Genomic DNA, 24492 nt, shown 5'->3' on the forward strand with positions numbered 1-24492 from the left:
CCAGTCCCTCACAGGTTACCCGGCCTCCCCCCACACCCCTGTCCCCACCGTAACGTGTCTCTGCCGTACCCTGTTCTCGCCCGGTCCTCCTGCCCCCTACCCCCTACCCATTCTCTGCCTGGGGCCCCCTGCCCGCCGAGCCCTAACCGCCCCCTCCCCCGGCATCCCCTACCAGCCCAGAATCCAGCCCCCAAACCACCCCATCATTCCCTGTTCCCCCAGGCACTGCTTGGGGCCGCTTCCTCCCCGACCTGCCAAGAACCCTAGTCCCCAAACGACCTCATCACCCCTTGCCCTTCCAATGGATTGCCAAGGGACCCTGTCTCCCCAACTATCCCGTTATCCCTCGGCCCCCAAACCACCCTCTGCCAGGGAGCTCTGGCTGCTAAACCCGTCCTCTGTTCTGGCCTATCACCCCACTGGCCAGGGAACCTGCCCCCCAATCACCCCTTCCCCAGAGACCCTGGCTCTCCAGCCTGCAAACCATCCCCTGCCCAAGGGTCCCTGGCCCCCAATCACACCCAAGGGAAGCTCTACATCACTAGCTCTCTTGTCCCCCTCAAATAATTCTCTGCCTGGGTATGGGGAGCTCTAGGGTCCCCAACACCCTTCTACAACCTGCCCCCCCATCATCTGTTGTTTATGGATGGGGTTCTGTGGGTCGCTAACCCACTCATTGCCTCCCGATCACTCCTCTTTCTGGAGAGGGGAAGCTTTAGGACCCCCTCACGCCACTTATTCCCTTTGTCTGAGGAGGGGGAACTCTGGTGTCCCCAGCCCCCTTCTCATTGTCCCCAAGTCCTTTCCTGTCTGGGGTGGGAAAGCTTTATTACAATTGGAATTTTGATTTGAATTAATTACGAGTTTAGTTTTAAATAATGCACTTCTAAAAGCAAATTAAAAATCGTTAGCCTATGTTAAGGCTTAAATTTATCATAATCTATTAAAATCATTGAAATATTAAATAAAAAAATTAAGTAGTACATGTCTTCTGCCATCTTTTAAAGAAAGTTCCACCAGTTCAGTGGGGTAAGTCGCTGTGTAAGCACCTGGAACCAGGGTTTGTTGAAGTGTTAATTTCTGCAGGTGCAGAGAGAATATTTTTATCATTTCGGTTTATTCGTCTAGTTCAGTTCAATGACTAGTTCGTTCACGTTACAAAACCGAGAGTTGAAGAAGCGGAAAAGCTTGTTTTCCTTTTCTGATCTATCTGTAAAAAGCTAGTTATGAGAGAATTCTAACATCTTGAAGGACATGATGACTGGAAACAATCAGTTCAGTTCACTAACTACAGATACTTCCTTTGTTTAATAAATAAATTTTAGATGCAAAACATGTTTTGATAAACTTTTTTCTTACATATCCTGCACATTTAAGGTAGTTTTCTTTAATACAAAAATTAAATACTATTTTTGTGTATTTAAAACTGAATTTCCATCCAAATGGAGCTGGGCACAAATCACTAGTAAAAAAAACAAAACTATCATCTGGCAAATAATAAATGCATCATTCACCATTTTCTAACATAAAAATTAAAAATCTGAATAAATGTAAGTTAAACTATGTACGGTAACTGCTGAAATAAATATGAGTGTTCCTGGTTAGTAAAAAGAAGCACCAAATATAGCGTAAAGGTTATATTTACTTGAAAATCAACATGTTTTAAAGGTTTTCAATCAATGAGACTCAACCTTTCTTTAGGAAAATATCTAAAAGTATAAAGATGATTAAAATTAGCAAAGAATCCTGTGACACCTTATAGACTAAGAGATGTTTTGGAGCATGAGCTTTCGTGGGTGAATACCCACTTCTTTGGATGCATGTAGTGGAAATTTCCAGGGGCAGGTATAATATGCAAACAAGCTAGAGATAACGAGGTTAGTTCAATCAGAGAGGATGAGGCCCTCAATCAGGAAAAAGGGAAGGATGAAGGCCCTGTTTCTATTCAGCTGAGGATATGTGAAAAACCAAGAGAGGAGAAACTGGTTCTGGAGTTGTTGCAAAGCCATTCACAAGTCTTTTGTTTCAATCCTGAGCTTGAATGAGGTGTCAAATTTTTGCAGATGAACTGAAGCTCAGGCAGTTTTCTTTTTGAAGTCTGGCTCCTGAAGTTTTTTGCTGCAAGGATTGGCTAAACCTTTAAGAGTCTGCTATACGTGTGGCCAGGGAGGTTGAAGTGCCTCTCTCTACAGGATTTTTGTAATATTGCCATTCCTAATATCTGAATTCTGTGTCCAATTTATCCTTTTCCGTAGAGGACTCTGTCCAAGTTTTGGCCGACGTAACATAGCAGGAAGGCGGGCAATTAGCTTGGCATATGATGGCGTCTATTTACCATTGGTGGACGTGCAGAATGATAACCGCGGTGATGGTCTGTGACTGATCTAGTTTTAGGTCCTGTGATGGGTGTCGCCTGGTGTTGTAGACTATGTGGGACAGAAGTTGGCAACCTGAGGTTTGTTTGCATGGGATTGGTTCCTGAGCTAGAGTTAACATATGGGTGCGGTGTGTCAGTTTGCTGGTTGAGAATATACGTGTCAGGTTAGCAGGTTGTCTGTGGGCAAGGATTGCCCTGGCCACCCAAAGACCTTGTGGAAAGTGTGGGATCGATTGTTCCTCAGGATGGGTTTGTACGAATCCTGATGATGCGTTGAAGAGGGTTTTATGCTGAGGGGGACATGTAATGTGATGGCACAGTGGAGTCCTGTTGGTTTCTTTCTTGGGTTTGTCTCGACAAGTAGGAGGAGCTTCTTGTGGTCACACGTCTGGCCTCTGATTGGATCTGTTTCTTATTTCCTTCGTTGCGGGCTAGGTATTGTAGTTTTGAGAATGCTTGGTGGAGATTTTGTAGGTGTTGGTCTCTGTCTGAGGGGTTAGAGCAGATGTGGTTGTACCTCAGTGCTTGGCTGTAGACAGTGGATCGTGTGATGTGCCCAGGATGGAAGCTGAAGGCATGATGGTAGGCATAGCAGTTGGTAGGTTTTCGGTATAGGGTGGTGTTAATGTGACTGTCACTTATTTGCACTGTGGTGTCTAGGAAGTGGACCTCCCGTGTAGATTAGTCCAGGCTGAGGTTGACAATGGGGTGGAAATGATTAAAATTGATCATTTAAATCAAAGTTTTCTGCTTGCTGGTTTAAATCATGATTAAAATCAGGGATTTAAATCACTTTGACTTAAATCAATCCACCCTCCTTCAGAGGCTGTTCTGTCCATCTGTAAAGAAGAAAGCACAGTGCTGCGCTGGGTGGTGGAATTGGTTCTAGTCCAGTGGGGTTTTGTTGTTTGGTGGCTGTCTTGTTCTGGACAGCTGAGCTCGGGAGTTGAAACAAAAGTTCTGTTAATCCCTTTGAACTGCCTTGTTGTATAGTGACACAGATTCTTGTCCATGGACACCAGGAGTCGGACAGCTTGCGTGTCTGGGTTGGAGTCTGGGTGATTATCAGTGCTTATAATAGTAAAATCCCTTTGCCGAGTGAGGAGTGGGAGCAGGACCCCAGAGCTGCATTATGTGAACAGCTGCATGCCTTAGAAGTCTTTAACTGTCGTGAGTGACTGAGCTTGCCCTCCCATTGTCCTCATGTAAGGGCAAAGGTGGGCCCTTGTCTGCAGGATGCGTAGTCACGAATGATGACTCTCTGTACCTGTTCAGCAGCAGCAAGCCAGCTACATGCCTGGAAACAAGTCATCTATTTAGACGTGCATTGGCTCATGTTACAGCTACGTCTGGTACAGAAATGTGTCCCTTTTTAAACACCTGGTGCAGCATGAAGGACACGAATGTCATCTATAGATGGCAAATCTGAATAGAACCAGGTCCAGTTTCCCTTTCAGCTTCACACTCTGGGCCAAATGGAATTGCAGTAGTGCTGAATTTGACCCATTGTCTGTACAAAAAGGTCCATAAAAGGCTCCCACATAACTCATAGACTTTAAGGTCAGAAGGGACCATTATGATCATCTAGTCTGACCTCCTGGACAACGCAGGCCACAGAATCTCATCCATCCACTCCTGTAACAAACCCCTAACCCAGGGGTCAGCAACCTTTCAGAAGTGGTGTGCCAAGTCTTCATTTATTCACTCAATTTAAGGTTTCTCATGCCAGTAATACATTTTAATGTTTTTAGAAGGTCTCTTTCGATAGGTCTATAATATATAACTAAACTGTTGTATGTAAAGTTAATAAGGTTTTTAAAATGTTTAAGAAGCTTCATTTAAAATTAAATTAAAATACAGGGCCCCCCCCGAACCGGTGGCCAGCACCTGGGTAGTGTGAGTGCCACTGAAAATCAGCTTGCTTGCCGCCTTCGGCACGCTTGCGACAGGTTGCCTACCCCTGCCCTAACCTATATCTGAGTTATTGAAGTCCTCAAATCATGGTTTAAAGACCTCAGAGTGCAGAGAATCCCCCAGCAAGTTACCCGTGCCCCACGCTGCAGAGGAAGTAGAAAACCCCCCAGAGCCTCTGCCAATCTGCCCTGGAGAAAAATTCCTTCCCGATCCCAAATATGGCGATCAGCTAAACCCTGAGCATATGGGCAAGACTCACCAGCCAGCATCCAGGAAAGAATTCTCTGTATAACTCAGATCCCACCCCATCTAACATCCCATCACAGGCCATTGGGCATATTTACCTGCTAATAATCAAAAATGAATTAATTGCCAAAATTAGGCTATCCCATCATACCATCCCCTCCATAAACTTATCAAGCTTAGTCTTGAAGCCAGATATGTCTCTTACCCCCACTACTCCCCTTGGAAGGCTGTTCTAGAACTTCACTTCTTTAATGGTTAGAAACCTTTGTCTAATTTCAAGTCTAAACTTCCTAGTGTCCAACTTATATCCATTTGTTCTTGTGTCCACACTGGTACTAAGCTTAAATAATTCCTCTCCCTCCTTGATATTTATCCCACTGATATATTTATAAAGAGCGATCATATCTCCCCTCAGCCTTCTAAACAAGCCAAGTTCTTTGAGTCTCCTTTCATAAGACAGGTTTTCCATTCCTCTGATCATCCTAGTAGCCCTGCTCTGTACCTGTTCTAGTTTGAATTCAACCTTGTTACTCACTGATGTCATTTTCTCAGAAGGTAACTTGACTTCCCAAACATCTCACTGATTTTTGAGACACGATTCTGTATCTCCAATGAAATATAATGGGGACACTTAAGAGCCGGGTTTTACCCCAGATGCCCCCTCTCCACATTCCCACCCACAACTGTGCTGTGTTATGACTGGCAGTTGCCTGCTACTCCAGAGGTGGCTGCATGTCAGTGGTGCTGTGGGTGTGTAGTTTGTAAAGTACTGGGAGCTCTTTCCATAGAAAAGCACTCTAGAACCGTTCCTCTTCTGAGTCTGCACACATCAATAGGGTAAGTACAGAAGTCAGGCAGTGTCGTGTTCCATTATAACCATTATAACCAGTCATTCACTTCAGTGTTGGGAAACAAAGTATGATTTGTTCTTCACATGGACTCCTTGGCTCTGAAACTTAGATCCCATCTTCATGACAAAATCAGCTGTGTTAGCTGGGGCTCCTAGGCGTTACTCCCATTCAAATAATAAACAGTAGTCATTAGAGCAGCTGATCGAGGAGCTTGTGGGCGAATGCAGGGAATGTAAAAAACTTGTTTGTCTAATTATTTACAGCTGCCCCTTCCTTGCCAGTCACCTGACCCTGGCCATTCCCATCATCGGGGGTGTCCTGTTCTTCTTTGTCATCAGTTGTCTGCTGCAGACGAGCCTCAGAGACCCAGGTATCCTGCCCAGAGCCACCCCCAGTGAGGCTGCAGACCTGGAGAAACGGATTGGTGAGCCTTTCTCTCATGCATCTACTGTGGACTGTGCGTGCGCATGTGTTAGAAAAAGCTAATTCTTTAAAGGCATTTGGGGGTCCCTCTGGAGCCTTGGCACCCTAGCAGTAGATGGGGGAGGTTTTGATGGGAGGTGGCGTTTGGAGTAGAGTCTAAGGACAGACACTTGTGTTCAATTGATGGTGTCCCAGAGGGCCAAAAATCTAAAGAGCAAATGATGATGGGAGGAGACTATCTGACCTGTTTAGTGCTAGCAAGCTGAGTCCCAAGATTGAGTATCTTCAGAGATGTAGAATTAGAAGTAATTTATTCTTCTGTTTAGAACTGTGATTCCCAAACTCTTTTGGTCAACAGTACTAATTTCCCGGATTAAGTACTGTACCAAACACTATAGTCAACTCTACGTGCTCTTTCTGCTGTGGAGCTCAGCTGGCTTCTTGCTTCCCAGGAGTGGAGTATGTAGTAGAATACAGCGTGCACAGCTACTAGGCAGTGGCCCAGCACAGAGGTTCATTGAGGGAGAGCCTGGAGTACCTGAAGTACCATGATGGGAAATCGTCAGTTCAGGGTGACTGTGTACCATGCTCTTAAATACTGTGCTATTATCTCGTCCCAGAGTATGGAGTAGAGAGAGGTATGCTGGTTCAGACAGCAGTTGAAGCACAGGGCTGGGATTGGGGCAGCCCTGAGTTCTAGACTTGGTTATGAAACTTACTCTGTGTGCCTTTGGGGAAAGTCAGTTCACCACTGCTTCAGTTTCCCTGTCTGTAAAATGGATATAATACCAACCTCCCTTCTTCTCAGGGATTCTAGGAGGATTAATTGGATCATGTTCAAACAGCTTCACAAACATTAAGTGTTCTATGTAAGTGCTAAGAATTTATGCTTACTCCTTTCAACGGCAGGAAATGTGGTAGCACAGGTGTTTTTTTTTTCACCTTGGATGGTAGGCTAATCATAGTATGTGTTGAGTAAGCTCTTGAAGCCCCACGTATATTCCGGTAGATCAGATAAAAAGTCTTGATAGGAGCAAAGAGAAACAAAGCCCTTGTTTTGTTTTTGACTGTTGTTGTCTCAGTTGGTTTTGGTGACTAGAACTGGCACTGGGAAGGAGGTCTGCCTAACGCTGCTCATTGCAGGCCACATCCAGAGCATCTGAGACCAGTTCCCCTGGATTTTGTGACTGTGAAGCTTTGTCTGACATCTTTTGTGGCAAACGCTCTTGTGGGGTTGTCAGAAAGCCCCTCTTGTGAAGAAAATGGGGTGGGTGTGTTAGACACCACAGAGAACATCCCCACGTGTTACCCAAGTGAAAAGTGTCTTGCTTCCCTGCTAGAGACGCCTGACAGTTTTGTGGATTTCAGAGCAGCTTCTCATAAACCAAAACAAATCTCTACTCTTGTAAAAATGCAGTCAGTGGGGACTGATCCAAGATTATTGTGCCTAAAAAGGCATTTTAGACCCCTCTTCTCTGCTAGTTCTCAAAGACTGCGTGTCTCAGTTAGTTTGAATGCAATTGTAATAATGCTGGGTAGGCCCAAATGTAATTGTGCCGAGGCCTGGGTGAAGGGGAATGGAGAGCTGTTCTATACAGACTGGGCTGTGCTTACATTGTGCTGATAAATAACAACAATTCGCCGGTACAGAAAAGTGTAGGCTGGGGTTTTAAAGTAACCTAAGAGAGTTAGGTGCCCAACTCCGATTGAATTTCAGAGAGAATTGGGTACTTAACTCTTTTAGGCTCCTTTGAAAATCCCAGCCTTAATACTAATGAAGCATATCATACAACTGAGTCCAGTGCCAACAGAAGACTGTAATCAGCACTCCCTCAGCAGCTGCTGCTGCTAACAACCCATTCTCTGATTCCCCATTTGACTGTCCCTCTTTTATAAGTTCAGAAATAGGTAGCTGATCCTAGTAACTGACTTATAGACTAGACACTGAGCCCCCTGGCTCTGTAGCGTGATATCTTCTTACCGTGTTGCCAAATGAATAGCCAAAATAGTTGAGTCAGAGTGCCCAGTATGAAGTCCTGTTACAATTTATTAATGAATTTGAAACAGTCCTTGTAGCCACATCCAGCAGAATCTTCCTCTTGATTGAAACTGACTTAAAATCTCTAGTTAGAGTTTGTACTTACACTGGGCATTTATTTTGCAGATTGTGAATTTAGGGCAATGAATTTGAGAATTAATGCTTTTAGGGGCTAGGATTTGTCACTGGCCTGGTAGGACTCCTATATTCACAGCTCTTAGAAGAGCACAAGCATTGATGTAATGTATGTCTGTGTTTTTATGATGGCTATATGACGGTAAGTGTGTATGTTCAGAATATATGGCCTGCTTTTTGTGGTGTGTTACCCATAGTAATGAATGCAAAGCTACTGTGAGACTTCTGGAGTCTGTCATTGCTGGAAATGATCATAGAAAAATAATTTCTCTGTTTCTACCCAGATAACCATTTTGTGGGTGATTTTTAAAACTAGCTACCTGTCTGCTTCACGTTCTGTTTCAAAATCCCCTGAAGTAATTAATCCATTAGCCCACTGCAGTGGCTACCTGTCACTCTCACCTGTTGCTCTTAATACAGTCCATTCATTTTCTTCTTAATATGCTTGATTGTGTCAGATCAGGTTTTTGAAGCCCTCATAAAAGCGAGTGGTGCCCTCCCTGTTGTGATATCAAAGGGCTTATTTAAAAAAAAAAAAAAAAAGTGATGTGCATGAATGTCCAAAGCCGCCCTCCCCAGCACTGCACCCATCCAGGACAACACCCTCTGGCTACATGCAGAAGTGAATCTTGCAGTGTCCTGAAAAATCTCCAACTGTGGCCTTAGAGGAAGTAAATTCCACTTGTGCTACTAGTATATGTCAAACTTCAATGGAATCTGTCTGAAACAGTCAAGAGATCACCCCTCCACCTTGCCCCTGGTTCTGCTGCTGAGCCTGCTTTGCCCCCTAAGCCATCCTGCCCATGGGCTGTGGGTGAACCCCCCCTTCAGGAAGGCTAGCTCCCTGGCCACTCCTTTTCTGTCTAAGGCCCTGCCCGCTGGAGCCCTGAGCAACCCCCCAGCAGCCAAAGCCAAGAGCTGCCCCTGTTCCTTCCCCTTCCTCACCCTCAGCCCCTGACTGCAAGCCTGAGCTCCAGGCCACTGACTGGAGCTCAGCCCCTGCTGGCTGCATGGAACAAGGGACGGGAGGACAGGGCTTCCCATGATCGTACCCCCAAAGGCTACTGCTCCTTATCTGTAGCTGTGTTTATTTGAGCATAAGCTTTCGTGGGCTACAGTCCACTTCATCGGATGCATAGAATGGAACATAATAATAACATGATAATCAAGATAGCCCATTTCAGACAGTTTGACAAGAAGGTGTGAGGATATTTAACATGGGGAAATAGATTCAATATGTGTAATTATCACTACAAAAGTTTGTTTCTCTCCTGCTGATAATAGATCATCTTATTAATTAGCCTCTTAGAGTTGGTTGGGCAACTCCCACCTTTTCATGTTCTCTGTATGTGTATATATATCTCCTTATTATGTGTTCCATTCTGTGCATCCGATGGAGTGGGCTATAGCCCACAAAAGCTTATGCTCAAATAAATTGTAAGTCTCTAAGGTGCCACAAGTCCTCCTGTTCTTTCTGCGCATACAGACTAACACGGCTGCTACTCTGAAACCTGTAGCTGTGTTGCCGGTGCACAGAACGGTTGTAGAAGAATCACATGTCTGTTAACAGCATGTTTTTTCCTTTGATTGAGACCTGTTAGAGAGGAGCTTTGCTTCCTTCCTCTGTGTTCTAGAGATGAGTAAATGTTAGCAGGCATGTGAGAGTGCTGCTTTAATGCTTACTATGTATATTGTGCCTCTGATTTTCAAAGCCTGGACTGACATTAATTCCTTTCAGCAGCCCTGCAAGGGAGATCAGTGTCATCCCTGTTGAACAGAAGGGGAATTGTGGCACAAAGATTAAATAACACTCTGAGTAATGCACAGAGCTAAGATTAGAGCTCTGGAGGTCCTGGCTCCCCACCTTGAGCTCAGACCCCTAGATCAGGCTGCCTCTCCAGCTTTCAGAGTAGATAGGAATGAGCACAGCACAGTGCATACCAGCCGGCGCTATGCCACGCAAGAGAGGAACAAGCCCGCAATGGCTGGGGTGCCCTGGGGAATGGGCCTGTGTGAGCCTGACGCTTCCCACTTCTCTCTCGCTCCACAGATAACATGGGCACCTCCACCTACCGCCCGCCTGCCCGGACAATGGAAGTGGTTATAAACAAATACCTGGTGAAATTAAAGTACTGCTATACCTGCAAAATGTTCCGACCCCCCAGGACCTCTCACTGCAGCGTCTGTGATAACTGTGTAGGTAAGTCCGAGGGGACCAGGAGCAGGTGAAATCTGCATAGATAAATGGGGGTCTGGTTTAAGCTCTTGAGCAAAAACCTTTCTGCTTCACCATAAAGGGCTTGAAAACTAAATAACAAACTTGGGATACAATAATCTCTCTCCCTTCTCCCCACTTCTAACTAATGACAGATGTGTACCGTGCCAATGGGGGCCTGTGGGCTGGGTACAGCATGTGCTGTGCTCTAATGCCCTCTCTTCAATAGTACCAGATAGGATTGCAGTGGTGAAATGCAGCATATTTCCAACCTCCAAGCATCTGGGTAGGAAATAAAGCTGCAGGATCTCTGTTCCCTTGTCTACTCTGTGGTGCAGTCAAGGCTAATGTGAAGCAGAGGGGCCAGCATATGTTCTATTTTAGCCCTTCTGCCCCATGGTGCCTGGTGCTAGATGGGAGGGAGAGCTGGAGGCTGAATGAAGGAGTGAAGAAAAGGACTGGGTACACCCACACTGGCAGATGTGAGGGGGGCTGTGATGCAGCAGGAGATGTTGGTGTGGCAGTGAGGTTCCTGCATAGTCTAGAGTCTCTGGAGGAGCAGTTTAAAAAGCTGTCAGTCTGGTGTGACGTATGGACAGGATGGTGGAGTGTAGGTGAATGGCAGGTCCGTTGAGCATGCTTACTTCATTAATTGTCAACCTATCGGAGCACAACCTTCTGTTCCAGTCAGCATGTTGCACTAACAGTTGTGGATGCTGGGGCAGCTTGGGGACAGATGAAATTACTGATTTGAGAATTGCCACAGAATTCAAGGTCACCTGTCTAAAGAAGATGGCTCAAAAACAGGGAGTTTGAGGAGCTACTGAATGGCTTTCAAGGATGAGACATGACAGTGAGAGTCACTTGGTGGCACAGGATGCAGCTCCCCTCCCCAGCTTTTGTCAGGCCTGAGCATTGCTTGAATGGGAGACTTCCAAGATGCATCAGGTTTTAGTAGCTGGCATTCTTCCTTTTGAACCAAAGCAGTGCTGTGCTGCTAGTATTGCAGTTTTGTGGGTGAGACCTAAGTTGGAGGTCCTGGCCGCTCGTGGTTATAAAAGATAGATTGGTTTTTTTTTTTTTTTTTTTTTTTGCTAGCAGCGGAATGTTAACCCATGTGTTTTGGAAAAATTTCTGTGTGGGTAATTTCATTCTGCCATCCTAAATTCCCCTGGCGGTTTCAACTGAATAGGATATTCTTCACATCCTGTATTAAATTCTTAGGTAATGTTACCATGAGCTGTGAAGGAGTTGATAAGTTTCACCTTAGAGGTGGCTGCATTTCAGTGGTGAGTAAAATAGTGTGCGTGTTTTGCCAGCAGTGCTACTATTGTTAAAAGGGCTCTGCTAACGTGAAATCTAGTCCATTCTTTTAAGAGTCAGAAGTATTTTCAGGTATATTGCATCAGCTCTGGGTTCCCTTGCCAATCTTTGTGGCTTTACAGTCAAATTTTTCTAACCTTTAAAATGCTTTTTCTCTTCACATGAACAGGGAAAACTGATTAATGCAAGGGAACAGTGAAACTGAGTCCCCATAGTTCTGTCAAATGCACAAAGTATACAGACTGAAGAAATAGAAATGCATTTTCAGTTTTAGTAATTGCAGGTGTTACAGGTAACCACAGTTAGTTAGAACAGTATTCTGGGAAAGTGATTTTTAAGGTTGGTGTCCCTGTAAAGTTAAAGAAGGGCACATATACAGATTGCAAAGTACTATATAAATGGAGTGATGGTGTCCTGTCATTCAGAGGTACTGGGCTAACATCTTAGATGGGCAGGGCAAAGGGCTGACTTGTAGCCCCAAGGTCCCCAGAGGCTCTGCGGTGTTTACCCATTTGTGGGGTGTGGGGAATAAGATGTTCTAATGTCCTTTCTTTGCTGCCTGGTTTCAGAGCGGTTTGATCACCACTGCCCCTGGGTAGGCAACTGCGTGGGGAAGCGCAACTATCGCTACTTCTACGCCTTCATCCTCTCCCTCTCCTTCCTGACGGCCTTCATCTTTGCGTGTGTCGTCACTCACCTCACTCTGCGTAAGTACTGTGGCCACTGTGAGTAACACATGCATCACCCTCCTGGCCAAGGTGAACTCAGGCCATCACTGTGGGCACCTGGCTTAGCACATGCAGGGAAGCAGCCTCTAAGTTTGTATCAAACTAGGTGATGGATGGCTCAGGTGATGATCATGAGATTCAGGGCGTTTCACTGCTAGGTCATCTAGATGAACTGGTCGAGGGCTGCAGTAGTGAACTATAAACCTTGTGTTAGAAAATAGTTTGGGAGTTTTGGTGAGTGGGTTATTGCGCTCTCTAGCTAGTAGGATACAGACTATGTCAGGGCTGCAATGGGTCGGAGGTGTATGCATACATTGCATCTATGTCTAGTCATGGCCTCTGATAGAAGGCAGCTTGCCTTTCAGCACCTCAACCTCTTGGAGCGCATGCTGCACACTAGCATCTAGATTGCAGTGGTTTCTCAGTCAGTTGGGCAGATCCATGTAGCTTTTTGGGAGGGGTGTGTACTTTGAAGCAGGACAAATAGGCTGGGAGATGTAAATGTGCCTTCTTGATTTCAGTATCTTTTCCTGTTTGCTTTGTAGGCTCTCAGGGAAGTGGATTCCTCACCACTCTGAAGGCAACACCAGCGAGATATCCTTTTAAAGCCTGCACCTTCCCATCTGTTCCCCTTTTTGTATGCTGACACAGCTGGATCCCTGCAGGGTATTGAGCAGAGATACTAAAGCTATAGCTCTCTGAAAAGTGTTCTCTGATTTACGACATACAATAAGCTCCTTCTGTCAGGACATTTCACTATACTTTACGCACCCTATTGCATGTAGCCTCCTTACACCACAGGGCAGGGAAGGGCAGACTTCTCTGCATTTACAAGAGGACGTCGTGATCCTGTAGCCAAGCTGGTGAGACCCTTTGTTCAAGACAGTCTCTTTCTCCATTGCCAGACTAGTACCTTGTGCTCAGTGATGAGCAGACGAGGGCTGGAAACGAGCTCCCTTTCAGACATGTGGGATGTCACTAAATTGGCCGTAATGAGTTCTCGCTTGATGGGCACTCGCAGAATAGCACAGACTGTGGGAAGGAAGCTACATGCCTGCTTTGTGGGCTGGAACGCACTCTCCTTTGCTAGCGAGGGTGGACCCCTTTCCCTAATGTAAGAGGTAGGGGTGAGAATCCAGTTCCTTGCTAGGAGTCTCAGCCAGTCCCTCGAAAGCAAGGGTAACTTGCTGAGCCCTTCATGACCCTCCCTAAGTCCCTGTACTTGTGCCCCCCACCAAGAGTCCTCATGGTTCATAGAATGTCAGGGTGGGAAGGGACCTCAGGAGGTATCTAGTCCAACCCCCTGCTCAAAGCAGGATCAGCCCCAACTAAATCATCCCAGCCAGGGCTTTGTCAAGCCTGACCTTAAAAACCTCTAAGGAAGGAGATTCCACCACCTCCCTAGGGAACCCATTCCAGTGCTTCACCACCCTCCTAGTGAAATAGTGTTTCCTAATATCCATCCTAAACCTCCCCCACTGCAACTTGAGACCATTACTAGTTGCTGAGAGTGCCTCCATTACTTGGACATGAGGCCTTCCCTTGCTGTGTGTGCGTGCGTGCGGTCAGTCGGTCGGTCCCAGAGGCTTCCTTGACTCTCTTTCCACCGTGCTGGAGTTGGTGATATGTTTTTTCTCAGTCTGGTCTATTTTGGGCCTCTCAGGTTTTCACACTTACCTAGTCGCCTCCAACCTGACGACGAATGAAGACGTAAGTATCCGTGTGTCTCTCCTTCCATAGACTGGGTCCAGAAGGGCGTAAGCACCATCTCTGAGCATGAAGCCCATTCCTATCTAAGCAATGAAGAGATCAGCCAAAAATCTGTTTCTGTCTCTGCAGAAGTGTTAGAGGAAGTTATCTTCACGGGCCCTAAGTGCTTGTGGCACTTTATTACAGAACAGATAAAAGAGAGCACCTTTGGGCTGCCCCCAGAGTTTATACTCTAATTCGAGTAGCCCAGCAGAGCATGACCCCGCATGCGCACCCAGGCAGAGTGCATGGGGTTCAAAAAGGAGAGCGGTATCTGTTGCTTGGCTGTGTGGAGACTAGGAAAAGAGGTCATATTTTAAAATACTAGCTAGTACACTTTAACCTTTGGCCTGCCCCTAAGATGGATCACGACTAGCTAACATGTTTATAAACAGGACTTGCCTTGTGTACGCTAGATGCAAAGTCCTGTTTAAAATCATGTTAGTTAAAACATGTGAGCTTAACATGTTTTGAAGCATGACCTGTTTTCCAGTCTAGACGTGGCCTTTGTTAATATTTGGACCACGGGAAGAGCAATACAGACGAAGGAGGCTCAGTGGGTGGGCATTACTTGGTTCAGTTCCTTGCCTTGCCACAGACTTCCTGTGTGACTTGGGCAAGTCCCATTGTCTCTTTCTCTGCCTTGATTCCTTCTCTATGAAAGGGAGTTGATACATAGGGGTGTTTATAAAGATAAATGTATTAAAGATTGTGACATGCTCAGATACTACTGTAGTGCGAGTTTGAAAAGTACCTAGATAGCATAGTTGTTTTTATATGTCTGGTTACGTAAAGGGATTTGAAAATCACACTTCTGTCTGAAATATTTGTACCACCTTGTTGTTACAAGTGACACAATGGCTGTCTCAGAGAGAATGGTTCCTCTACGCTTTTACTTAGTGCATTTAACAGCACTTTGGGGCAATTTCTGCTCTCGGTTATACAACTGAGATTCCCACTAAAGTCAATGGGAGTTACACTGTGTGACTGGCGCATTGTCTGTCAGTTTCCCGTGTTGCTTGAGTAGCCTGTTTGTCACAGCAGCTGGGGAAAGGAAGTCAAAAGGGGAAGTGTGATTGTAAACTCTCACAAACTGGCCGAGGCTCAGGGGCAGATGTAGGATCTGGAACACCATCTCATTCCTACAGCTCACATGACTAAAATTTCAAGGCGACAGTGTTTCCTTAAACAGGCTCCTAGGCTGCTCAGCATGAAGAAACTAAAGGGTTTCTTCACATTAACAGAGCTGCCTATGAACCCTCTTGCTGTTTCGCTTAGCTCTGTAAGTGCTCTATGTGCTTTACAGAAATAAGCCCCTGCCTTGAAGAGCTTTCAGTCTAAATTTGGCAAACAAGAAATGACTAAAGTGAAACAAAGGGATGGGAGGGTGGGGGGTTTACAACCACTAGACAAAGTGTGATGCATAGTACATGGTGTAGGAAACGTGTAACTTGTGGGCATTGTGGCTTTGAGACTAAGCTTGGGCAAAGGCAGAAGGACAAACTGCTCTAGAGAGGACACATGCTGCAGAAGGCCAGCTAAAGGTTGCTTGGTGCAATGGGAGGGGGAAGCTTTGTCTCGCACAGTGACGTTCTCTCAGCTAGCCGCATTGCCGTGGAGAGGATTTAGAGCTCAGGGAAGCAAGAGCCGTGTTGTGGGGCACAGTGCAAAGCTCCACACCCCGCTGCCTTGACTTGGGTCACTTCTGTCACTTCAGTCCTGGGCTTTTCAAGCAGAGTGTGGATGATACTGTCCAAGACACCCTCCTGTGTGACCTGGGCAGTGCACTGACCATCTCCATCTCCTCACCAGGCTGTCGCTTTCTAATCAGCCTGTGTCCTTTCAATTGCAGATCAAAGGGTCGTGGTCAAATAAGAGAGGCTCAGAGTTTGCCAATCCCTACAGCCATAAGAGTATCCTCACCAACTGCTGTGCAGTTTTGTGTGGGCCATTCCATCCCAGGTAAGAGCCTCCGATCCTCACTGGACTCGGGACTTGCACCCTGCCCTGACACTGCAGCCACATGAGGAGGTGGAGACAGGAGAAGTTAATACTGGATCCCAGGAGCCAGGCCAAAGCAATGGCACAGGGCTCTCGTGTAGGGTGGGGTGGGTAATTCTGAGGCGCAGGTCCAGAGGGATAGGTAAATGTATAGGCGAGTGCTGACTGTTACTTTTCATCCATTGAAATCTGCTTAATTCAGGGTACTTCAGACTTCATTGTAGGATGTAAACTGAGTGCAACTGGAATTTCCCCCTGCAGTTTAGTAAGGGTGGGATGTGCCTGTTACAGGAGGGCCCAGCAGCGAATGGTAATCGTTTGCTATGGAATTATTTACTAGATGTGTGTTTCCTCTTTAGATATTTAAAAATCCAGTGACCTAAGGACCTCAGGAGGGCTAAAGGGTGCAATCCTGTGAGCTTTAGCACTACATAAAGAATATCCCTGGGCTTAAAGGTGCCCTGCAAAGGACTTCCCAGTACATCTGGCTTCTGGATGATGGAGAGGTTCTTCACTGCTTGTTTTTACACTACAAATACAGGTCTTGTCTGCCCTGGCAGAGTCTCTGGTGACTGGAGAACTAGTGGAATGACACACTCACCAGACTCAATGTGGTGAAAGCTGAGTGGTTGGGAGAGTACAGATTTTAGATTGTGGTTATATAAAGCGATTAATATTATTGTTATTTTTGAACCACTCTTTAATTTCCATGACTAACTGACCGCCTGGGGTAGAAAGCTTTGTCTCACTCCTCACTTGTCAAAGAAGGCAGGAGGGCTCTTGCTAAATGTGCTCTTGATACAGCTCCAGGATCTCCAGGTGAGAGCAGACTTGACATTCCTGATATTTCTAAGGTGAAAAACAAGCATCAAAACCCCTTCCATCCCACCATCATCCACTATAAAGAATGAGAATTAAGGGGCACCAGTCCTGTTTTTTCCTTTGCAGGTCATCTCTAAGTGGCTGGAATTCTACATGCATCTTGCTGCTGCTTTTCAGATCAAGGTGGAGCATTGCATGCTGGGATATGTGCTCTGTGGAGGTCTTCACCTCTATCAGAGATGGGGTTGGCTGCAATCCTTTCCCTTTTATGCAGTATACTGGAAACCTTAGACTTCTGGCAAGTAGCCAATGCTGTCCTTAGTCAGACAATTTGGAGACTCTTGCCTTAAAAGGACACAATGATTTCCTATTTAATTTGATCCTGACATTCCCTTACCTGTGAATTATCTGCAACTGTCATTAAAGCAGAAAGGAATAATACCAGACATCTCTGTGACTTTTCCTCATCTGTGCTGATTTGCTTCTTGTTTTTCACGGGGCTTAGGCAATGAAACAAGACCAGTGAGTTCCACCCTCTGCTCTTCATGGGGCAGGGTGCAGTATCGCTGGGTTGCAAAGTTCATGGGGCAATGTTGTTCACTGGTTAAACTGTATTGCAGTGTAAAAAAATAATTTAATGAAACCTGGTTTGTACCTTTCAAAAAACAAACAAAAAACCCTCTGTGGGGTCTAACCTACCTAACATCTTCCATCTGAGGCGCTCAGACTAGACGATCAGAATGGTCCCTTCTGGCTTTAACAGCTGTGAATCTAATCCCATCAAAAAATAAAACTGCCATGGTTTAGTCACATGAGGGCGCCGTCGGGCAAATTTTAAAATAATCTCTTGTGTTGGGTGGTTGGGAGTTTGATCCCAACCCACCTTTTGTAGTTCTCAGCCTGTTGAATGCTTCAGGCACTTTTAAGACAGTGGTTTTTTTTGCTGGGAGGAACCAATTTGAACTTACTGGGAGCATTCCAGAAATACTAGCCCAGTGTAAGTGTAATGAAATAATTCAGGGAAGGTCAGCTGTTTAGCCTGTGCTTAGGAGGGCTGTAACACCATGAGTTGAGGCGGGGTTTGTTTTTTCCCTCTAAAATACTTCCCAAGGTTCTTGTCCTTTTCAGTGTCACTGTTACTATGGAGTCCATGATAGTAAGTGAGCTAATCTATTTAAATCTGTTGAGAGCACTGGAAGGCAGATGACTGCTAATAGGATAATAGTATTTCACTCCTGCTATAGGGGGCCTCTCCAACTCCAGCCTAGCACAGTAGTGACACAACTTTGTCTCTAGTTCTGAGTGCTCAGGAACCCATATCATCCATCCCCCCACTGACACTTTGTCTAGCAGTCCCCACAAAGAGACAAGCAGGGCTTGGGGAAGCCAGCAGCTTCCAGGTGCACTCGGCTCATGCCAAGAGATTCGAAGAAACACCTTCCTGCCCAGAGTGCTAAATGTTTTGGGCTCAGGTGGGTGTGTAGCCTTGCCGGTCACCTTGGGGTTTAAGCGACAAGTGTTTAAAAACATTCATAAGAAAAGTCTGAGCCATAGTTAAGTGCTGTCCTGTGTGTGGAGTCTGTTCCCCCTGCCCAGTCACCCTCATGAGATTTGGCTGAGGGGATTTTCCTGAGTGCGTTCAAATTCCCTAAACTCTGGACAATACCGGCAGGCACAGCTGTCTTGTGCTAACGATCAAATGCTGTCAGGGTTTGCTTTGTGCCTTTGAAATCCCTTAGAATCACAGAAATGTAGGACTGGAAGGTATCTTGATAGGTTATCTAGGCTTGGCCCCTGCACTGAGGCAGGACTAAGTATTATCTACACCATCCCTGACAGGTGTTTGTCTAACCTGCTCTTAAAGGCCTCCAGTGATGGAGATTCCACAGCCTCCCTAGGTAATTTGTTCCAGTGCTTAACTACCCTGACAGTTAGGAAGTTTTTCCTGTCTAACCTAAATCTCCTTTGCTGCAGCTTACGCCCATTACTTCTTGTCCTGTCCTCAGTGGATAAAGAGAACAATTTATCACCCTCTTCTTTATAACTATCTTTTACATGTTTGAGGACTGTTATCATGTTCCCCTCAGTCTTTTCTTCTATAGACTCAGCAAACCCAATTTTTTTCAGTCTTTCCTTGTAGGTCATGTTTCTGGATCTTTAATTATTTTTGTTGCTTTCCTCTGTACTTTCTCCAGTTTGTCCCCATCTTTCCCAAAGTGTGGTGCCCAGAACTGGAGACACTGTGCTGAGTAGGATGGAAGAACAGCTACATGTGTCTTGCTTATGACACTCCTGCTAATACATCCCAGAATTGTGTTCACGTTTTTTGCACCAGTATTATATTGTTGACGCAATAGGGGCTAGCAACTCATTTTTATGGCATCACTGGTTGGCTTAGCACACCGCTGCGGGGGTTTGTTTCTTGATGAACGTTGCTGTTTTAACCTCTCCCCTTTTTTCCTGTCTTGTTTTCTAGTTTAATAGATAGAAGAGGATTTATCCAGCCTGATGCCGGGACCCTGTCCAGTCCCAAGGGTGAAATCCCCTCCTTTGGCGCCAAGACCGACACCAGCATGGTAGGAGGCATTCCCTAGTGGTGCTGTGATGTAGTCCAGTGCCTGTCGTGCCAGTGCCTAGCTCCAGTCAGTACCTTCCCGTTATCATCTCCCTGACCTCAGGCAAGACAGCCCTGTGGTGCAGAGCTGCCAAAGACTCAGTCAAACCAGGCATTACCTTTGTATTTATTTATTTTTTGTTTCACTGTGATATGGCTTACCTGGATTTTCAACTGCTACAGCCTGATGCCGAGCAAGACCTTGGCCTCACCCAGGGAGAGGGGTTCTAACCACAGCTGGGAAGCAAGAAGGGATGCTTGGGAAACCCCAGCTTCTCAGAACCATCCAAGTTTGGAGTGTCCGCTCGAGAGAGCTGCCATCTTTGCTGCGGGGATTAGCTGAATGGGCTGCCGTGCCTTGGGGGGGCTGAGGATGGGTGCTGCATTCTAGATTGGGCGTTGGGTTTTGGGGGAGGATGAAGGCTGAAAGCTAGGTCTCCCTGCTGTGTCTCTACAAATGCCCTCTGCATCTCTGCCCCAGGAGTGCGAGGGGCAGCTTCATGTGTCTGTTCCCATCTGGGTCTGTGGAATATGTAGCGTCCCTTTCCAAGCAGCACTGGTACTTTTCAGAATTGAAGCTGGCTGGTTGGGATGACATTCTCATTCCCAGGTGCTGGGGAGAGCTCTGAGGGTCCAGACCCATATGGGGCAGTGAGCATAGGCAGGGAAATAGATGTGCCATCCCAGTTGCTGTTCAGTGCTGGCTGTCACCTGGTCACAGAGGAAGGTGCTGACTAACCCTTCCTAGTGTTGTAGCCATTTCAGCCAGTAAGAAGCCATGCAAGGATACAGTCCAGAGAAGCTCCTAGTTTTAACGGTTAAAAACAAAATAAGCAAAGTATTTTGTGGGTGTAATGGGGAGATGTTGCCCTTAGATGGTCACCTGTTGGACCTCTGCCCAACACTAGGTGACTAAAGCGTGAGTGGGCTCCAGCGTTGAAGAGGCACAGCTTGCCCAGGTTGGGTTACCCTGAATGCTGGTGTCAGTTAGCCTGCGCTTGGTTTGGATTCCTGGCCAGTAGAACAGAGAGTGGGGCCACCTTCTGGCCCTCTGGGAATGATTCCTCTGAGTTTGTCTGCTCCAGGGTGGCACCATACCAGGTGTTCACCAGTCTGCCTTGTGGATTACTGACACTGGCAAGTGTGTTTAGGAGAGTTACAGACACATTAGCAATACTTGAAATGTGTTTATTAAAAGCTGCTGGGTATTTTTGCACAATTTTTTCGATTTTTTTCTAAGTAGTATTTTTTTGTGTGAATGTAGATAGCTGCTGTACATATTTCTGGCACCAGGGTAGAGATATGCAATATTTGTTCTGTGTTAAGCCACTTGGTTAGACGCCTCAGGCGTTTCAGTATGTATTGGACCCAAGCCCTTTCATCTTTCTCACCTGTGCTTTTATCACTAGCCAGTGTGTTTGTGGGGCAGATTGTCACAAAGGGATTCCCCTGTACTCTGCTTTGCACATCATGAATGATAGCACGCTAGCAGAGGATTGCCGGCCCGCTGCAAACATAGGGGGAACATAGGGTGTGTGGAAGGGGCTGGTATTGCTTAAGGCATCCCTTATTCGCCCTACCCTGTGAGTCAGTCTGCTGAGCAGTGGTGAGCTTCAATGGGACAATGTTTAAATGCACCCCCCAGCATGGTGTTCTCACATTCCATGCATTGCCTTCCCCTCTAGTTTTTGGCACTCTTTTGTAGCCCAGTTTTGTTGGTGGCCAGAAAATGTCACAAATCCTGACTGTTCAAAGAGCAGGGCATGAGATGTGTCCCGCCCCTCCACCACCCACGTCCTGGGGTTGGGAACCTGGGATCTGCATTTACATGCTGTAGGCTTCTTGCAGAAGGCAGTGGTTTTAGGTGGGGCTTTAAGAGAAGCTTTAGCTGAGAAGAATATTGGACAATTTCAAATCATTCCTTTTTGGAGATTTGATTAAAAATCTGCTCCTTCCACCCTGTAAATGTTCCTCTTGCTTTATGTTTCTGGCTCAGGGCACAGAGAGCTCAGTATTCAAGTGAGAAGGGGCATGGCAGGGGTGCTGTTGTCAGTGGACTGATCTTATAGGATAGCCGGGGGGGGGTGCTGCCGCCTTGTTATGGCTGGGGACTGGATGATTCAGGCTTCATATGTTGATCTCAATCAGTCCCCTTTCCAGCAGGGTGACTAGTCCAAAGCCAGCCCCTGTTCTTAGTGACCAAAACATTTGCCAGCTGTTCCTCAGAGAAGCATCCTCGCACCACACACACACCAGTGTTAATGTTCCCCACAGCTGGCAGCTGAGGTGAAGAAGGGTTGGTACCAGCATGTAGCGTAAATTACCATCTGAGCCCTGGGGGTGACCCCTGCAGCTCAGGGGTGAGGCAGGCTGGCAGGGCAGCTCACTCTGCAGATTGACACACAAGGCTATAGCTCATGTGCCTTGCCACTACTAGACTGATCTTCAGCTCAGGCGGCTCAATGCAACAGCATAAAAAGCTGCTGCTGTGTCTGGAAAATAACACTCCAGAAATCCTTTCCAGAAATCATGCTGCACGGCAGTTACCGTCTGTCTTCCCCTTATCCACAAAATAGCCAGTCTTCTTAATACAATGGCACTAATTCTCCCATGGCCCTGATGCTGTGTTCATTGCTTGTGTAATGGTAGGACTGGCAGATGGTGTGTAGAGGGTCAGTAAAGCTGTGCTCTAAGAGGCTGTAGCTTTAATGGGAAAGGATGGGAAAACAGACTCCGCCTCTTACAGGAGTTCTGAAGGAGGGAGAGGGAGGCAAACTTTCTCACTTCCCTTTGAACTGGTTTCTCTTGTTACTTGCTGTAATAAAGTTATATTTTTAAAGTTAACTGTTTGGGGATTTGTTTGTTTCCTTTTATGGGTTCAGAGGCATGTTCCTCAGCTTCTGCAGTGGGGTGAGTAATGATTCTCTGTCCGTCCAATGAAGGTTAGATGGCTTCTTCCAGCTGCGAGTCTTGCCTGCCCACTGTAATCACTTCCTGCAGGATCAGGCTGGAAGGTATGCATAGCTGCAAACCCCAGCAACTTGGTGTGGCCCAATGGTTTCTTGGGGTTTCATCATTCAGCTGCTGAAATTTGACACAGCTCAAACTGCATCTTGCTTCAGAGGCCTTAAGTTAAGCACCCTTCTCCCATCCCACTCTCCCTCTAACCAGGGCCGGCTCCAGGCCACAGCACGCCAAGCGCGTGCTTGGGGCGGCATGCCACGGGGGGCACTCTGCTGGTTGCCCAGAGGGCGACAGGCGGCTATGGTGGACCTCCTGCAGGCATGCCTGCGGAGGGTCCGCTGGTCCCGCAGCTCCGGTGGAGCATCCGCAGGCACACGTGTGGGAGGTCCACCGGAGCCGCGGGACTGGCAAGCAGCAGAGCGCCCCCCGTGGCGTGCCGCCGTGCTTGGGGCAGTGAAATGGCTAGAGCTGGCCCTGCCTCTAGCCCAGTCCAGTGCTGTCCCAGGATTTGAGAGCAGCCTGAGACAGAGTGCCCTCTCTCTGACACAGTCTGTTCTGTCCTTGCCAGTGGATGCTGAAGTGCATAATCTCTGGTGTCTTCCCCAGGAGGATGCCTGCCAGGACTTTGCCATTTCCTGCACTGCCTGATGGGATCTAACACCCCCCTTTCTGGATGTTAGCCCTGCTTTCTGAGGGGTAGTTGGTAAGAGAGCACTTCCTTCTTCTATCCCCAGACCAGTGACTCATCTCATCCTCACTGCATGATTTCCTCTGTACAGGAAGCCCCAGCTACCTTCTGGTTTGTGTAGGCATTGGTGTGTAGTGTGTGCGAAGAGCCCTGCTGGGCAGTGAGCCGTGCTACGCTGTGTGCTATGTAGGTGGATTATCCCCAGCCTTGCAGAGGATTAGGGTAAATTTCATTGCACTGCACTGCAGACTGAGTGGAGGCAAAGCAGATGTGCTTGGCTGAGAGCTATTATGCATTACTTTGGGTTTAGGCCGGTTGTTACTAGAGCATGCAGGGTTTAGAGAGTAGTGAGCATTGGACTTAGTTTGGAGCAAGATGGGATGCACAGACAGAAGGGTTAGGGCAGCAGGGCTTTAAGCCCTGAATGGTGGCTGCAAAGAGGCTGGATTGCAGTGGTGGCTTTTAGCCATGGCAAATCAGATGCTGCTGTGGGTGGAAGAGAAGCCTTGCTGATGCAGGGGTGTGGTGTGATCACAGGATCAGGAGCCAGGAACAGATTTGTAATCCTGGCTCTGTCACTGATGCACTTTGTGAGTAAATCACTTCCCCTTTCTGTGTCTCAGTTTTCCTCTCTGTAACATGAAACTCATCCTTCAACATGCCTGTGACACGGGTGAATAATTTGTAAAAGTGCTTTGAAGAGAACGTAGTGTTACATCAGTGCTTATTACTCAGTGACGACGGCTGAGGATTCTGCAGGGACAGCCCTGCTAACACTTGCATAACTGCGCTTCTCGTTCTTTCCACACACCACTGATGAGCTAGTGTCTGCCAGAAGGGGAGCACTGATAATGCCCAGCTGCCAGGAAGCGTGATGGACCCTGCCAGTGTCTATTCCCTGTCTTCCCAGCACAGTCCATAGAACAGTTTGTATTTAAGTCAGCTACCCTGGAGCCTATTCCACAGCTGGGCTGCTGCTGCTGTTCTCCACCATGTGCTGCCCACAACAGATGTGGGTGCAAAGGAAGTCATGGCCTAGCAGCTGTGGAATGAACAGATAGTTACACACCTGCAGAGTGTCTTGTAGTGGCTGTGTATGTGTCTTGTTCCATTATTGTTGTGGAAAGCGATACCCCTTCCTCCTCATCTTCCTCTCCCTGATGAGTGCTGTCTTGCTCATGTGGCAGTCTCCTAATCACCCCCTCTCCTACTGCATGGTGCTCGAGAGCATTGGTCAGTAATGACTCACTTACCTGTCTTGTTTTGAGGGGTCTGAACAGCTGATACTTGCCTGGCATGGGTGTTACCAGAGGTCAGCTGCTTCAGCTCCTGCGGAGAGTGTTGCCGGAGCCCCGCTTGTGCTGCTAACACAGGACTGGCACTGATCTGATCCCATCCTGTTCT

At 46.9% G+C, this 24492-nt stretch overlaps 1 protein-coding gene across 6 annotated transcripts in view; it reads left to right on the top strand.

The window, feature by feature from the left end:
• Positions 1 to 4630: 4630 nt before the first annotated feature.
• ZDHHC18 (zDHHC palmitoyltransferase 18) overlaps positions 4631 to 24492 on the top strand; it is a 42362-nt gene continuing 22500 nt past the window's right edge. For 2 of the 6 annotated variants that reach the window (XM_032802953.2, XM_032802954.2), the window contains exons 1-7: positions 5728 to 5812; positions 10035 to 10184; positions 12092 to 12229; positions 12796 to 12844; positions 13858 to 13960; positions 15852 to 15961; positions 19299 to 19398. In XM_032802953.2, the coding sequence (XP_032658844.1) occupies positions 10040 to 10184; positions 12092 to 12229; positions 12796 to 12844; positions 13858 to 13960; positions 15852 to 15961; positions 19299 to 19398 (645 nt within the window). In that variant the 5' untranslated portion in view covers positions 5728 to 5812; positions 10035 to 10039. Of the gene's footprint in view, positions 5093 to 5651; positions 5813 to 10034; positions 10185 to 12091; positions 12230 to 12795; positions 12845 to 13857; positions 13961 to 15851; positions 15962 to 16948; positions 17273 to 19298; positions 19399 to 21596; positions 22281 to 22378; positions 22600 to 23006; positions 23104 to 24492 lie in introns of those variants that run through there. The other 4 variants (XM_075060805.1, XM_032802956.2, XM_032802955.2 and 1 more) reach the window with 4 other exon arrangements.

This window comes from Chelonoidis abingdonii, chromosome 25 (assembly GCF_003597395.2).
Source record: "Chelonoidis abingdonii isolate Lonesome George chromosome 25, CheloAbing_2.0, whole genome shotgun sequence".
Lineage (NCBI taxonomy): Eukaryota > Metazoa > Chordata > Testudines > Testudinidae > Chelonoidis > Chelonoidis abingdonii.